General features: G+C 49.2%; 1 protein-coding gene across 3 annotated transcripts in view; it reads left to right on the top strand.

Annotated features, from left to right (window-relative positions):
- The window catches only part of DGCR2 (DiGeorge syndrome critical region gene 2), a 70700-nt gene that overhangs the window by 36393 nt on the left and 16808 nt on the right, over nt 1-17499 (top strand). The window contains exons 3-6 of one of the 3 annotated variants that reach the window (XM_059895706.1): nt 10221-10348; nt 11047-11264; nt 13389-13465; nt 14835-15011. In XM_059895706.1, the coding sequence (XP_059751689.1) occupies nt 10221-10348; nt 11047-11264; nt 13389-13465; nt 14835-15011 (600 nt within the window). The remainder of the gene's footprint in view (nt 1-10220; nt 10349-11046; nt 11265-13388; nt 13466-14834; nt 15012-17499) is intronic. The other 2 variants (XM_059895707.1, XM_059895708.1) reach the window with 2 other exon arrangements.

Raw genomic sequence — 17499 nt, 5'->3', positions numbered from 1 at the left:
AGGGAGGGAGGAAGGGTCTCAAATCAACAATCTAACTTTACACCTTAAGGAAGTAGAAAAAGAAGAACAAACTAAACTCAGTGCTAGCAGAAGGAAGAAAATAATAAAGATCAGAACAGAGGTAAACAGAATAGAAAAACAGTAGAGAAAATCAACAAAACCAAAGGTCAACAAAATTGACAAACCTTTAGCTAGATTGACTAAAGAGAAAAGACTCAGCTTCTTCGTAAAAACACCGAATGGCGAATGACGCCAGTGCTGTGGAAGGGCCCAGAGGCCCTGGGAGCCCTGGAATGGGGAGAAAAATAAAGTGAGTGAAGCTGGGAAAGAAAAAAGAGAGTAAAGACTCAAATAACTAAAATAAGAAATGAAAGTTGAGGGGACTTCCCTGGTGGTCCAGTGGTAAAGAATCTGCCTTCCAATGGGGACGTGGGTTCGATCCCTGGTTGGGGAACTAAGATCCCACATGCCACAGGGCAACTAGGCCCACGCACCACAACTACTGAGCTTGCGAGCCTCAATGAGAGAGCCCACCTGCCGCAAACTGCAGAGCCCACACGCTCTGGAGCCCACGCGCCACAACTAGAGAAAACCCGCATGCCACCACTAGAGAGAAGCCTGCGCAACAATGAAAGATCCCGTATGCCTCAACGAAGATCCCACGTGCTGCAGCTAAGACCTGACGCAGCCAAAAAAAAAGGAAATGAAAGTTGGGACATTACTATCAATTTTACAGAAACAAAAAGGATTATAAGAGAGTACTGTGAGGGACTTCCCTGGTGGTCCAGTGGTTAAGACTTCGTCTTCCAATACAGGGGGTGTGGGTTCAATCCCTGGTTGGGGAGCTGGGATCCCACATGTCTCACGGCCAAAAAAGCAAAACAGAAGCAATATTGTAACAAATTCAGTAAAGATTTTTTTTAAAAAATGGTCCACATCAAAAAAAAAACTTTAAAAAAAAAAAAGAGTACTGTGGAGAATTATATGCCAACAAATTAGAAACATAAATGACATGGACAAATTTGTAGAAACACATAACCTCCCAAAAGAAAACTGCAGACTAATGTGCCATGAACACTGATGCAAAAATCCTGAACACAATACCAGCAAACAGAATTTAACAGTACATTAAGAGGCTTACACACCATGATCAAATGGATTTATTCTCGGAATGCAAGGGTGGTTCAAAAAACTAAAATCTATGTAATATACCACACTAGTAGAATGTAGGAAAAAACACATGATCTTCTTGATGCAGGAAAAGCGTTTGGCAAAATTAAACATTCTTGGGGGCTTCCCTGGTGGCGCAGTGGTTGAGAATCTGCCTGCCAATGCAGGGGACACAGGTTCGAGCCCTGGTCTGGGAAGATCCCACATGCCGCGGAGCAACTAGGCCCGTGAGCGACAATTACTGAGCCTGCGCGTCTGGAACCTGTCCTCCGCAACAAGAGAGGCCACGATAATGAGAGGCCCGCGCACCGCGATAAAGAGTGGTCCCCACTTGCCACAACTAGAGAAAGCCCTCGCACAGAAATGAAGACCCAACACAGCCATAAATAAAATAAATAAATAAATATTAAAAAAAAAATTAAACATTCTTTCATGGTGAAACACTCAACAAGCTAGGAATAGAAGGAAACTACCTAAACATAATAAAGGAGGAACTTAGTGGAGGAAGAGGGGCTGGGAGTCTGCCGTCCCCTCCTTAAATAAAGAACCATGACTTTCAGCTGAACTGGTATCCCCCATCCCAGAGACCCCCTGTTTTACTTTTTTTTAGTAAATCCCCCGTGTTCTGCTAGGGTGAAGGGGGCAGGTTTCCTGAGCACACCATTGCAGGGGCTGGGATCTGGGTGTGTGGACTGCCTTCTCCCTGATTTTTTTAAAAATTAATTTATTTATTTTTGGCTGCATTGGGTCTTCATTGCTGCGCACGGGCTTTCTCTAGTTGCGGTGAGCGGCAGCTACTCTTTGTTGCGGTGCGCAGGCTTCTCATTGTCGTGGCTTCTCTTGTTGTGGAGCATGGGCTCTAGGTGTGCGGGCTTCAGTAGTTGTGGCACGCGGGGTCTAGAGCACAAGCTCAGTAGTTGTGGCACATGGGCTTAGTTGCTTTGCGGCATGTGGGATCTTCCCGGACCAGGGATCGAACCCGTGTCCCCTGCTTGGCAGGCAGACTCTCAACCACTGCGCCACCAGGGAAGTCCCTGCCTTCTCCCTGATTTAATACGAGAAATTTCATATCCCCAGAAAAGGCTTGAGAGTAGTGCAGTGGATGCTCCTGTAGCCCTTACTTGCATTCATCAGCCATTAGCATTTTGCTACAGTTGCTTTCTCTATGTATATTTTTTTCTGAACCCTTTGAGAGTGTATTACAGATATGACATTTACCCCTAAAATAATCAGCATCTTCTGAGAACGAGAATAATCCACTCTGTAACCACAGTACAATTTTCACATGCAAGAAACTTACTATAACACTATTATCTTATATATAGTCCATATTGAAATTTTTTTCAATAGTCACAAAAGTGTCATTTACAGGTTTTTTAGACTTTTAAGTCCAGGATTTGGTCAAAGGTTACATGTTGTATTTTCTTGCCATCTTGCTCTGTCCTTTAGTCAAGAGGTGTCCCCAGCCTTTTTATTTATTTATTTATCATTTATTTATTTTTTATAAATTTATTCATTTATTTTTGGCTGCGTTGGGTCTTCGTTACCGCGTGCTGGCTTTCTGTAGTTGAGGCGAGCGGGGGCTACTCTTTGTTGCGGTGCGTGGGCTTCTCACTGGGGTGGCTTCTCTCGTTGCGGAGCACGGGCTCTAGGCGCGCGGGCGTCAGTAGTTGCAGCATGTGGGCAGTTGTGGCTTGCGGGCTCTAGAGCGCAGGCTCAGTAGTTGTGGCGCATGGGCTTAGTTGCTCCGTGGCATGTGGGATCTTCCCAGACCAGGGCTCGAACCTGTGTTCCCTGCATTGGCAGGCAGATTCTTAACCACTGCGTCCCCAGGGAAGCCCCCCAGCCTTTTTAAAAATTACTGATCTTACGTGACATTGACATACTTGAAGAGTCCACACCAGTCGGTTTGTAGAATGTCCTTTAGTTTTAACTTGTCTGTTTCCTCATCATTAGATTCAGGTGAGACTTTTTTTTTTCTTTTTTAAGCAGGTCATGAAGTGTCAAATCAAGGGTCACATGAGGTCATTTTGTCCCATTATTGGTGATATTATGTTTGATCATTTTGTTAAGGTAATGTCTACCAGATTCCACTATTGTAATAGTTTTTCCCCCCTTTTGTAATGAAAAGTAATCTGTGAATAGGTAATGAATACATAATCTGTGGAGGGGTATTCTAGGTATTACCCAACTGTTTTAGCTTATACTGATGATTCCTGTCTGAATCAGTTATAATAGTGGTAGTTTAAAATGGTGTTTTTGTTACTCTGCCATACGCACTACACTTTGCAAATGATATTATTTTATAAAGTGCTTTCCTGTTTTCTGGCACTTGAAGATGTTCCAGGCTCATCTTGTACTTTTCCTGCCCTAAACCTGGAATCAGCCATTTCTCTTAAGGAACCCTGCTACTTTCGGTGAGGAATGGTACTTAGAAACCAATATCTGAGTGTTAGCTGGGCTCATCCTTGCTTCTAGGCACTTTCCGTGGATAGCGCAAGAAAACGTTTTTTTTAAATCATGAATTCGTATTTGCTGTACCTCCGATTCTAATCTAGATTTCCTCCTCTCCTCCCCCATCTCATATTTGTACCTCCCTTTCCCATAGTAAGAACCTGGTTCCCAGTACCATCTGTATATGTACTCATTTGGCCAATTCTAAAGTACACGTTAAAAGAGTTTTGGAATTACTGCTCCTGTACCACGGCCAAGAACAAACCTACTAACTAAATTCTAGGATTTCTTCTCAGTTCTTTATGATGTTAGACTGTGTTGTACTGAGGGGGTACAGTCATTGTCTAGTCAGAAGCCACCGGATTCATTCTTGGTTTTCTTCTGTGTGATGTGTTAACGTCTGAATGTTTGCATTCAGTTTTAGGACTTTGCCTCCTCATCTTCATTTATTTTTTAATTGAGATATAAATCATGTACCATAAAATTTACCCCTTTAAAGTGTACAATTTCATGGGTGTTAGTGTATCCACAAGATTAACTGATTTTTTTTTAGAATATGTAAAACATTAGCAAGATTCAAAACTCATAACTGTATAAAAACATACACTTAGAAGTTCTATTTCCCTTTACCTGTTTCCACTCATATCCAATAGGCCACTAGCTTGATTGGTTTCTGGCCTGTCTTTTCTGAGTTTTGGGCATTTTTTTAATTACAAAAATAAGCAAATATGTGTATATTTTACTACTTGTTTCTTTTTCTTTACCCTTTCTTACATTAAAAAAGTGTCTTACTGTGTGTACTTTTTGCCCTGATTTTTTTTCTTTTTTAATTCAGTAGAATATCCTTAAAATAACTCTGTATTAATTCATAAAGTTGTTTTTTTTTTTTTTTTTTTTAAATTTTATTTATTTATTTATTTATTTATTTATTTATTTATGGCTGTGTTCGGTCTTCGTTTCTGTGCGAGGGCTTTCCCCAGTTGTGGCAAGCGGGGGCCACTCTTCATCGCGGTGCGCAGGCCTCTCACTATCGTGGCCTCTCCTATTGCGGAGCACAGGCTCCAGACGCGCAGGCTCAGTAGTTGTGGCTCACGGGGCTAGCTGCTCCGCGGCATGTGGGATCCTCCCAGACCAGGGCTCGAACCCATGTCCTCTGCATTAGCAGGCAGATTCTCAACCACTGCGCCACCAGGGAAGCCCTTTTGTTTTTTTTTTAATTCTTTCTTACTGCTATATTGCTCTTCATCTTAGGAATGTACCGTATTTTATTTAGCCAGTCTCCTATGTGTGGGCCTTTAGGTTGTTCTCATTAGTTTGCTATTAAAAATAATGTCACAGTAAGTAACCTTGTGCATATGCGGGGTTATGGGGGGGGCTTTTTTGTTTTGGAGGGGGTTTTGGAGATGTATCATCAGTGTAAATTCTTAAATGTCGGATTGCTGGGTCTAAGGGTCATTGTATATAGTTTGCAAATTCCTTACTTTGCCCAGCTGCTGGCCTAGGATTTAGCTTTCTAGGCTCAAATAAATTTGGAGTGATTTACTTCTAAAATAAGACAATTTTGAGACTGACAAATGCTAAACTGAATGGGGTACTGGGACAGCGGGCATAACCAGGCATCTTAGGACGTGTGGTCACCTTGTCTACATTATCACTTGTCCTTCTGTTTTCCAGTTTTTATTTTTTAAATAAATAAATAAATAAATTTATTTATTTATTTATTTTTGGTTGTGTTGGGTCTTCATTGCTGCCCGCGGGCTTCCTCTAGTTGTGGGGAGCAGGGGCTACTCTTCGTTGTGGTGCGCGGGCTTCTCATTGCCGTGGCTTCTCTTGTTGTGGAGCACGGGCTCTAGAGTGCAGGCTCGGTAGTTGTGGCACATGGGCTTAGTTGCTCCGCGGCATGTGGGATCTTCTCGGACCAGGGCTGGAACCCATGTCCCCTGCATTGGCAGGCGGATTCTTAACTACTGCGCCACCAGGGAAGCCCCCATTACTGTTGTTTTAATGGGTTTCAGAGAACGAGTGTGTTTGTTCAATCTGATATCTTTAACCAGAAGCTTCAAAAATGTTATTAATCTGGGATTTTTATACCCAGAGAAATCAATGATACATGAAGATAAAATAAAGAAGTTTTAGATATGAATAGACTCATAAATGTTGCTATACCCTTTCTTAGAAAGATGTGATCTTGTAAAAGGAGAGGGTTAAGCAAGAAAGGAGATGACCTGGGGTCCAGGAAACAGGGTCCCAGTGCAGGAGGGTAGCAAAGTGGACCCGAGGATCACAGCCAAGCCCCAGCCCAGAGAGCAGCCCATTCAGCCTGGAGCTGGAAGGTAGGCAGGGATTCCAGGAGACAAAGTGGAGCCCAGTGGCTCTGACACAGTGTTTTGAGCGTTTAAAAGTTTTACTGTTAGCCTTTGTTATCTGCTGTAGTAGCTGAAAAAATCAGTGGTTGATATACAGAAAGCTAAGAAAATTTTAAAACTGATGTAAATATTAACTCTAGGAAAAAAGAAAGTTGTTAGAGGATCGAAATAACCTTAGTATGCTATTTGGTTCACAAGTGAAGAATACTTACATTATTACATTATTCTACTGACTTTAGTTTTGAAATTGATGCTACTCTGTTGGGAAGGTAAGAGTGTATGTGAGCTAAGCCTGCACCTGCCTGACCTTAAGTCAGTGGGTAACATTTAAAATTGATAACACTAGAAATAGCAAGGTAAACCTATTATTCGGAAATACCGACATAACTATCAGAAGAAATAAGTAAAAATAAGTAATTCTTTTTAAACTATCTGAAGAATTTTCTGTGGGAAATGGGATTAGGAGCAGGGGGCTGGGGGAGGGGAGGCGGGATTTCTATTTCATCCTGTGATGTACGTACCTAAGAATTGAGAAGACCTTGAGTGAGGAGCCCCGCTCAGGTCAGTCTGCTTCTGCCACAGCTCTCCTGGCAGCTGAGAGCCGTGGCCACAGGTGGAGTGTGCCTGGGACTGGTGGCTTCAGCTCCTGTCCCGGGCAGTTGCAGAAGGTACAATGTCCCTTCTGTGAACTTGTGCCCTGAGACATTCATGGACCTAGGAGCCGCAGGAGGAAGGCAGATTTTGAACTTGAAACTTATAGGGCTGTGTTTTTGCAGTTAATCTCTGTGTACCGCATGTACTGTCCACATGGGTATAAAATGGGAAGACAGAGTGCTCATGTTGGCGTGTCCCTGATGGAACAGGGACAGAGATGGTGGTCCCTGGGGCTCCCCCAAACCATCAACCTTTAGCCCAGTGAGATCCCCCTGAGCGACGTGACTGGCCCCAGCTGTGGGGAAAGAGAATCAATTTAAAGAACGTGTTCAGCGTAACGGAAATGCTATTAGTAACTGTATTTCCTGGCTCTCTGGTTTTAGAAATCCTGCATTGGTTAGCAAGTATTGGTTAACTTAGAGACATTTGATTTTTGACCATGATTCTAAACCTGTTTGTTGTGAAATAGGACAGTGACATGTGTCCCGACAGCTCAGAGCACTGAAGAGGCTCCAGTCTGTCCTGCCCTCTCCCTCATTCGGAGACGTTACAGGCTCATCTGGACAAGTTTTAAGTTTCTGGAAACACAAATTAGAATCACTCACATTTTGTCCTTTATTTGCACATCATCTTCTTTTCCGGCCACTTGCTGTTGGGAGCAGCAAGCAGGACACTGCCTGACCTGACTCCTGACTCAGTTTCCCCGTTGGACTCGAGGCCTCCAGCTCTCGCTGCCCTGATCCCCGAGGTCACACGAGGGTCCTGAGGTGGGACACTTCTGCTCTGAAGCAGGTCTGTCACGGCCTTGCCTGCCTCCCCATCTCAGACATTCCCTCTTCCTCGGATTTTCAGTAGCGTTTCAGCCGGGTCTCCTCCTCGGGCTCCCATTCTGAAGTCCGGGGAGGGACATCTGAAGAGAGAGCACTCCTTCGGAGACGTCAGGGCTGGGCTAAGGTTGGGTTCCAGGCTTGGACTCATCCCCGTCCCCACCACAGGGAGTGAAAGTGAGACCTCCCACTAAGGGGTCAGGGCCACCTGCTGCCGGGTGCCTGGGACAGTGCCCAGAGCTGCTCTGGGGTGTCTGCACCCTGAAACCCGCACTCTGGGGCTGGCCGCACACCCTCCAGCTGGCCACCGCGCGCTGTCTGTGGGGCTCAGAGGAAACTCCTTATTGTCAGAGGTGGTCCTAAGAGGGCTGTAAGGCTGCTGATCCAGTGAACTCTGCCTCCCCCTAGCCACCCTCACCTCTTGCTTCTGGCCCCCAGGACACTCAGGGGGCCTGTGTCTGTTGGTGGGTTTCGGTGGCAGCATGTAATGGACATTGAATAATGAGTGATGAGGGGATGGATGTGGGCGTTTGGATATGAAGGAAAATGGAGGAAAGAGGAAGGCTCAGAATTGCCGCCTGAACCACAGAGAAGCCTGCTCATCACAGAGCAGCGTCCTCCACCGCCACCAGGCTTTCTGGTTACTTTACTGTGCTGTTTCACCTGCCCCCCCACCCCCTCCCCGGGCTGCAGATGGCTTCACTGCCAGCCGCATCCTGGCCACCTGGTGTTCGGTGCCCCCGGTAGAACCGGTCCTTTTCTTTCTCTCCCCTCTGCCCTAGATTCCTCGTCCCTCTGTGAGCAGTTTGACCGGTTGTATACCAGGTGCCCAGGTGCTGTGCTTGGTCTGGGGAAGAGGCCAAGACCAAGTGGAACCACAGGTCTTGCTCGTTTGAGCAGGCAGAAGGGAGGTGTGAAGTGCAGGCGTAGTGAAATATGCTTCAGCTACACCCAAGCTGGTCTTCAAGCTTGTCCCAGGCATGCCTGGTTTTGGCCTTTGCCCAGGCTGCGCCCTCTGCCAGGGAGCCCTCTGCTCCCCTCCCTCCTTATCCTCAGCCCAGCGGGGATCTGCCCACTCCTCTGCCTGGTGCCCTGGAGGGACGGAGGCAGGGGCTTTGCAGTCTCTCCTCCGGGGAGCGGGGAGTGGTGGTGCCCAGACGTGTGCACGGGGCACCCCAGTCCCAGAGAGCTGAAGCCGCCCCACCCAGGGCAGTGTTTGAAGAGGGCAGCTTCTCCTCTAGGTCTTTGCCTGTGGTCCAGCTTATCTCAGGCACTGGGAACACATTTTATGTGTTAGAGTGATTGGCAAGCTGATCCCATCACCTGCCTGGGAAGGGACTGTGGTGGAAACTCTGAGGAAATACTCTACTGAGTAGTTAGTGGAAGAGGGACAAAGCTGCTAGGGTCTCAGAAGGACACACATGTGCTTCTTCTACAAAAATTAGAAAATGCAGTCAGCCCCAGCTTGGAACCTTAGGAGTTGTGTTAATTAAAGAAATTTATTCACAGATGCTGAGCAGCCATTGAAAGTGATCTTCACTCACTTAAGAATATGGAAAGCTATTTATAGTCTTCAGCTTGCAGAGCAAATCATAAAATAGTGCTTGACGTGATCCCAATAGTTTTAAGGATTTGTGTAGAAAGGAGAGATTGGAAGGGCAGCAACCTCTAGAATAGTACAGTTTATCTGTTTCGTCTTCTCAAACTTTTGTATTTCTCAAATATTTTACATTGAATATGTGTTATTTTATAATGGGAAAAAATAAAGATGATTTATTAAATAAAAACAGTGTCAGGGAATTCCCTGGCGGTCTCCTTTCACTGCCAGGGCCCAGTTCGATCCCTGGTGGGGAACTAAGATCCTCTGCCCGCAGGTGGGGGAGGTGGGGACCGCCTGTCGCCATGCCCTGCACCCCGCCACGCCCCGCCCAGCGCCACGCCCCTCCCGGTCCACTCCCACGCCCCCGGCCTCCTGGCCTGAGGTTGTTGAGCCAGCTGCAGGCAGGTGTCTGTGGTGTCTGTGCAGCTGTGCAGACCAAGTTCGTCGCCTGTGCTGACCTTGTACCGGTATCCTCCACCAGGCGCCCCCCTGCAGGCAGAGCGCAGAGGCCCCTCGGAAACATAGCCCCTGACTCTCTCCTGCCTTGGGTAAATCTCCTCGCTTCTCTGGGTCTCCTCTCTCAGACCTGCGAATTACCCTTGGACCACCACACATAAAGCTAGCATTCTTCCTCACCCTGAGCTTTCTGGTCACACTTTAACCATGCTCCAGGTCTGCTACACACGAGGGCCTGTGCCAGGTGCCCTGACCCTGGCCTTGAGGCTGAGAGAGGGGCCAGCAGGCAGGGAGGGCCACACACAGCTAAGAGGGGAGGCTCCAGGCCAGTGGGGGAGCAGCCTGGGCTCTGCAGAGAACCCCCTGGGGCCGGGGCTGCTGGAGGGTGTTAAGCAGGAGTAGCTGACCCTGTGATGTGCCCGCAGTAGCCTGTTAGAAAATGCAACTGAGAGTCCCCATTTCGTAGTCATAATGAAAAATGAAGACTGCCCAGGCGTAATTTCAGCAAGAAGCTCATGTAACCCATTTGGCACAGACGGCACGTTTTAGAGTTCTAAAGAAAACCTGAATAGATGGAATCTGTGCTGCCTCCTCCCTGCCCTCCCAACCCCCCCGCATGTGACTGCACCGCGGTTCACTTTGGTGCCTGGCCCCCATGAGCAGTGTTGACAGCCACTCTCTTTCTGCTTTCAGAAGTGATCGGGGAGGCGCATCCTTACCATGGGAAGGAGGCTGTGGATCCGAGGCCGGGGCGGGCTCGAGGCGGCGACCCCACGCACTTCCATGCCATGAACGTGGCACAGCCCGTCCGCTTCAGCAGTAAGTTGCAGACCTGCCCTGTTCGTGATCAAAGGCTCACCCCCCACGTGGTCCCTGGCTCTCCCATGCCACTTGGCTGTGCTGGGGTGTCCGCCTAAAATAGCCCTTCAGGGCCTCCTTTGATGGGTGAAGCTGCACAATGACCCGCCCAAAGCCACGCAGCCCGAGTGAGGAAGCCATGACCTGAACCCAGGCTCTGGAACCAGACTGCTTTTTTTTTACGAGGGGGTTACCTTTTGGGGCTGAACTGTACCCACCCTTTTGTAGGTGGCTCTCCCTCTGTTTAAAAAAATTTTTTAAATAACTAGTTATTTAATGAACTCTCTACGATATTAGTATTTTAAAAGAACAAAATAAATTTAAGGAAAATTGAAAGGCAGAAAAACCACAGCTGAAACCCCCTCCTGAGTAGACATGCTTAGGTGTGGTGATGTAGTGGGAATGCTCACACTGCCAGCCTGAGGAGTTCTACCGGCTCTTCAGCCACTTTAGTCAGCGAACTCAGCAGCTGATCTTGACTGCCCAGCGGCTACAGCCTCATACAACCGGGAGGCTCATGGTCTTGGAGGCAGAGCTCCCCTGTTGAGCCTCAGCTTCCCCTTTCTTGGGTGGTTTCTGAGCTGCTTAGATGCAGCATGTACAGTTGCATTTTGGAGTGAGGGTGCTAACTTGGGGGACAACTCCCCGCCGTCCTTCATGTTTCCTAGGGAAGTGCCCGACAGGGTGGCACCACTACGAGGGCACGGCCAGCTGCTACCGAGTCTACCTGAGCGGGGAGAACTACTGGGATGCCGCGCAGACCTGCCAGCGCGTGAACGGGTCCCTCGCCACCTTCTCCACTGACCAGGAGCTGCGCTTCGTCCTGGCCCAGGAATGGGACCAGCCCGAGCGGAGCTTCGCGTGGCAGGACCAGCACAAGTGAGTCCGGGGTGGGGCCCGGGGCCTGGGGGGTGCCAAGGCCTGCCTAGCGTGATGGCCTCCAGGACGTGACCTCTGGCAGCCCGCAGCAGCCCCGCCCCCTGGAAGCAAATGGAGATGGGGGTTTAGGGTAGGTATTGCGATGGGGCAGAGTCTCTCAGAGGGGCAGGGATGGGCTGCCACCTTGTGTCACCTTGGGCCAGTCCTTTTCGTTGATCCCCCTCCGTGGGTTCTGCTGCAACTGCAGGGGGTCTGGGCCTGTGTCAGGAGGGGCTGCTCCACATGGGGCTTCGTAGGCCTGGCTCGCAGGCCGTGCAGGTAGGTGGGGGGATCCTTCTGAGAAAGTAGGCTCTGCCAGGCCCGTGCTCAGTACCTTCCATGGGCCCACTCGTTCAGTCCCCCAGACAACACAGGGCCCAGGGTGGTGACCAGGGCACGTATTAACTGCGGCGTGCCAGGTTCCAACCCAGGCGGTCTGGCTCCGGAGCCTGGCCTAGACCCCCAGGCTCCGCAGCATCAGAAAGCAAGCGTGGAAACTGGCCAACTGCCGGCCTCTCCCAGGCCCGGCATTCAGGGGGCTTTGTTCTGGGGTCAGATGTGTGCTGAGGACCCCTTCCACACTGCTGGGGCTGGCAGTGGATCACAGGGTCACCATACTGCCGGTGCTCCCTCTGCACGATGGCAAAGGCTGCCACACTGCCATAGGAGTGCAGTGACCATGGCAGGTGGAGGCTCCACCGTTATGCCCTGTGAGCTTGGCAGATCACCAAAGTGAGAAAGATAACTCCCAGCTCACTGGGTGGTTGAGTCCTTGGAAAAGGGAGAGGGGTGGGGATGTGCCCTCAGGATGGGCACATGCATGGTGGGGGCTGGAGGGGCAGAGTAGCACCCACGGCAGCCGGGGACCCACTGATGGACATCTCCAGAGCTGGGAGGCTGGGGTCGGGGGCCCCTGAGTGCTGTGCCGAGCACACTCGGGAGCATCTGTCAGGTGGGAGGCTCCAAGGGAGGCAGTATGTACTCATAGGGGTTGTCTTTTATTGAGGTGTAATTCATATGCCGTAAAACTCACCCCTCAGAGCATACTACTCTTTGGTTTTAGTGTATTCACAGGTTTGTGTCCACCAAGAACTAGGTTGATTTTACTTAGAATGTAAAAGCTTTATTGGATCAGCTAATAAGAAGAGTCTTGGCAGGAGTTACCCGAGATAAAAACTTTTTCTGACTAGTGAGTTTATTATTTAGAATTTTAACGCATTTTATTAAAACTAAGTATCAAAACTTTCAAAAATCATTAATGCCTTTGAAGCTCAATATTTTAAAGGTTAGTGTAACTATTAAAAATACACACATTGGGCTTCCCTGGTGGCGCAGTGGTTGAGAATCTGCCTGCCAGTGCAGGGGACACGGGTTCGAGCCCTGGTCTGCGAAGATCCCACATGCCGCGGAGCAACTGGGCCCGTGAGCCACAACTACTGAGCCTGCGCGTCTGGAGCCTGTGCTCCGCAACGAGAGAGGCCGCGATAGTGAGAGGCCCGCGCACCGCGATGAAGAGTGGCCCCCACTTGCTGCAACTAGAGAAAGCCCTCGCACAGAAACAAGACCCAACACAGCCATAAATAAATTTAAAAAAAAAAAAAATTTAATTAATTAATTAATTAATTAAAAAAAAACGCACACATTCAGGGACTTCTCTGGTGGCACAGTGGTTAAGAAGCCACCTGCCAATGCAGGGGACACGGGTTCGAGCCCTGGTCCGGGAAGATCCCACATGCCGTGAAGCAGCTAAGCCCATGTGCCACAACTACTGAGCCTGTGCTCTAGAGTCTGTAAGCCACAACTGCTGAGCCCACGTGCCACAACTACTGAAGCCCTTGCACCTAGAGCCCGTGCTCTGCAACAAGAGAAGCCACCACAACGAGAAGCCTGCGCACTGGAATGAAGAGTAGCCTCCGCTCTCTGCAACTAGAGAAAGCCTGCACACAGCAACGAAGACCCAATGCAGCCAAAAATAAATAAATAAATAAGTTTATTTTTAAAAAAAAGAAAACATGCACACACTCACACGGTGGTGCCTGCTTCCCCCTGTCCCACTGAGGTCTCCTGCCATCTGTCTTCCTGCAGGTTGTGGGTCGGCTACCAGTACGTCATCACTGGCCGGAACCGCTCCTTAGAAGGTCACTGGGAGGTGGCATTCAAAGGTAAGGCTTCCTGGTCCTTCAGAAGTGTTGTTGGGCTTGAACCTGGGGGGCGTCATCCTGACAAGGACGACTGTTGCCAGGCTCTCCACTCCAACCTTCTCCCACCCGGGTGCCCGGTGCGGGGCTGTGTGGAGGATTGGGCCCCAGACCCGGGGAGGCTGTGATGGCCCAGCCCCGGTCAGGCCCTTCCCCCAGGCCCAGGTGGGGCTTGGCCTCCTCTGGAACCTGTGGTGGCTTCTCCCTTGGCCATTTCTAGACCGTCCACCCTCGTTTCAAAGTCCACAACTTTAATTGGAGCATAAAAATGAGCAGAGTGTGCAGCGGACATGAACTCAGGCCAGAGAGGGAGGGACAGGCTTCCTAGGACAGGGAAGGTCAGAGTTAGAGTCCAAAAACATCCTGAAACCGTCAGGCAGGTGGAATTAAAATAGATCGTGTATGTGAGTGTGAGCGTGCATGTGTAAGCGTACGTGTGTGTTGCTTTAACTACCGAGGTGACATCAGGAGCCGTGTGAGCAGCTGCGTTCCCACCTGCCTATGGTCACCTGTCCCATTGCCCAGGTGCTGGCAGGTTCCTCCACCTGCCACCCGAGCCACACGCCTTGCCTTGTCCCTCCTTGGGCCTCTCCTGTTAGGCTGCTCCTTGGGCCTCTGGCTTGAGCTTGGGGCCAGTTCCTTTTCCCAAACACATCCCAGTCCTGCTGTTGATGTGTCTCTGAGGACAAGTGAGGGCTGGTGAGCCCGGGGATCCCGGGCAGCTTGCTCTGTCACCTCCCTGTGGAAAGTGAAGGGACGTCGCGCTCGGGCAGAGCTCACCCGTCTCCCAGCCTGGGGGACCTTGTGGCAGATGGGCGGCCGTGTCTCCACACAGACCGGTCAGGGCCCCGGGCAGTGGCTTTCCCCCGAGCGGCACCCCCTCAGTCCTCAAAGGTCCTGCTGGAGCATCCCTGACCTGTACTCCTGGAGTATGAGTGCCTGTTCCTATTTCCCGGTGGAGTAGTTGACTCGGAAATGGCCATTAGGTTTCCAGGCTCAGAGTCATAGCATGCCTGCTGAGGATCATTCTAGTAGGTTCTCACCTGCCCTAATCCCAGCTCTTGGGGTGAATCCCTAACCCCAGCAGAGGGTGCCAGCCTTTAGGACAGTGCGGACACTCCTGGGCACACTTGTGGTCCTGACACTGTGGTCGAGGAGGGTCCACAGCTTCTCACTGGCTGAGTCCCTCTGGGGAGGAAAGGGCGTCTTTCTCCTTCCTGTGGGCACTGCCGTCCTTGCAGGGCCTCTGACGTTGCAGTAACGTTTCTAAGCGTGCCTGCCTCCCTGCTCCCCGGCCTGCTGCCATTGTGCTGTGACACTGTCTGTCCCGCAGGCTCCTCAGAGGTGCTCCTGCCCCCGGACCCCATCTTCGCGGCGGCCACGTCAGAGGGTGATGGCGTGTTCTGCGCGCAGCTGCAGTGCTTCCACTTCCCCACGCTCCGCCACCACGACCTGCACAGCTGGCATGCCGAGAGCTGCCATGACAAGTCCTCGTTTCTGTGTAAAAGAAGTAAGCGCACATCTGACGCTGGGAGGCGTCCCGTTTGGCCCTGTAGGCTGGGCTGCAATGTCATCCCTGGGCCCTCATCTCCCCGCAGGACAGAGGCCCTGCCCACCCCGTGTCGTTAGGAGTCGGGATGACAGTGGTGACCAGAGGACCTGCCGCATCTCGTGGTGTCCCGGAGCCGCGGACTCCCTTAGTCACCTCCCCCTGCTCTCCGCGGGTCCTCCAGAGGCCCTCACTCTGCTTCTCTGTCAGCCCCGTCTGGGCCGCTGCCCTCCAGCCTGTGGTGTCAGGTCTGTTCTGGGTCCTCTGCCAGCTCGCTCGCCCACGTTCCACATTGAGGTTCTTCCAGCCTCAGGGCCACGCCGTGATTGTGCAGCCTGAGGGCAGGGCTCCCTCATCTGTCCCCTCCGGGGACCATCCTTGCCTTCCCTGCTGATTTGTCGTGGGTCAGGGTTTCACAGGGGCCAGAGCCTGGTTTTGGACTTGGCCGTTGGTCAGTCCTTGCATGGGCACCATGTCATCACATTTATAGGAGCTTCGTGAGAAGTCCTCCCAGCTGGTGGGCTCCTCTCCTGTCCTCAGCCATCATGTTGCCTGTTGTGGGCCTTTTCCTCTTCTGTATGAATTTGGGGATCAGTTTTCTGAACTCCCTTATTAGGTGTCTATTAGAGAATAGACTTTCTGTTTAGACATTTCTGTGTTTTCTTTCAAATCTCTTTTCTCTCTTTAAAACTTCTTTACTTTTTTTCCCTGGTGTTTCTTTTCTTGCAGCTTCACTTAGAAGTGGTAGTAATGAGCATTCTTATCTTCCCAGCCCAAAAGGGATGGCTTTTAGTGTTTCAGCATTAAATGTAAGACTTTCTCTAGGACTTAGAAAACCAGATACCTTTATGAGGCTAAGGAAGTACCCATCTAGTCCTTGTTTGCTGGGAATTTTTACATTACAAAAATGTATTGATTTTTATATTAATGCTTTTTCGGAATTTATTGGGAGTGTGTGGTGTTTCTTCTTTACTGTTTTACATTACTGCCTTGTTTATATTATGTGATTTTATCATTTACTCTTTCACATTAATAGATTTTCTCATTTTAAACCATCCTGGTTTTTGTATGTATATTGCCATCTTTGGTTTGCTGTTATTTTATTTAGGATTTTTGAAACTGCTTTAAGAAGTGAGCTTAGCCTCTTACTACCATTCCTTTTCCACGTGCTCCTTGAATAGTTTTTGGTATCACATTTGTATTAGGTTTATGAAATGAGCTGGGAAGCATTCTCTTTTACCAGCCTCTAAGTCAGTTTGTACAAGTTGGTGATAATCTTGTCCTTGTTTGATAGACCAACCCTATAGGAGCATCTGGGCCCAGGGGCTAGGGAACTTTCTAACTTGTTACTTAGATATCATTCCACACTTAGGGAAAAGTTACTAGAATGATACAAGGAACTTCCTGTCATACGCCTTCTACACAGAATCACCAGTTATTTATATTTTGCCACATTTGCTTTATCATTCTTTTCTGCCTATTTTTCCTAAATCTTTTGAGAGTAAGTTAGAGATACTGTGCCCTTGAGGCCTAAATACTCAGTGCGTGTTTCTAAGAACAACAGCATGTTCTTATATAACCACAGCACAATTATCCAAACAAGGACGTTTGATCTAGACGCAATACTGCACAATAAATACTACACAACAAACACCGCACAACAATCTGCAATTTGTTACTCTGGTGTTATCAGTTGTTTCAATAATGTGCTTTACGGGTTTTCTTTTTCTTGGCCCAGGATCCAGTCCAGAATCATGCATTGCACTTAGTTGTGGTGTCTCTAATTTCCTTTTGGTCTTTCTGTTTGAGTAATTTCTATAGACCTGCCTTCGAGTTTACTAATTCTTTCCTTGGCTGTGTTGAGTCTACTTGTGAACCCACTGATGGCTTTCTTCATCTTTTTTTTTTTTAACATTTCATTTCTGGCATTTCTGTTTGATGCTTACGGTTTCTCTCTGCTGAATTTCCCATCTTGTATGTTGTCAACTTTTCCACTAGAGGTTTTCGCATATTAATCCTACTTGTGTTAAATTTTCTGTGTGTTAGTTCCTTCTTCTGTGTCATATCCGAGTCTGGATTTGATGATCGTGTTGTCTCTGGAGTTTGGTATTTTCTTCTGGTTTGTCGTGTGCCTTGTCATATTTTGTTGAAAGTCAGCGCCTTGTGTAGGACAGTAGAGGGGAGTCCAGTCATTTTGGTGCCTGGAAATAGGCTGGCCTTTCTTCTGTGGGCCTTGGATGTAGTGGGTGGAGGGGTCTGTCTCAGCAGGAGTCGGGCTGGGCTGTGGCTACCTTTATGCATCTGGTTTGCTACAGGGCTCTTCTTAGTGTCTGTTCCAGCCTCTGCTTTAGGTTTTCCCTTTGGGCCCCTCTTCAGGGCATCTGTCCTCAGGCCTCCCAGCGGCATGGGCTCCTCAAGTGCTTCCCCACTTCCAGCTGGGGTTGTGGAT

The sequence above is a fragment of the Balaenoptera ricei genome, chromosome 14 (assembly GCF_028023285.1).
Source record: "Balaenoptera ricei isolate mBalRic1 chromosome 14, mBalRic1.hap2, whole genome shotgun sequence".
Classification (NCBI taxonomy): Eukaryota; Metazoa; Chordata; class Mammalia; order Artiodactyla; family Balaenopteridae; genus Balaenoptera; species Balaenoptera ricei.
The sequence above is the reverse complement of the archived record's forward strand: the minus strand, read 5'-3'. Positions and strand labels throughout refer to the sequence as shown.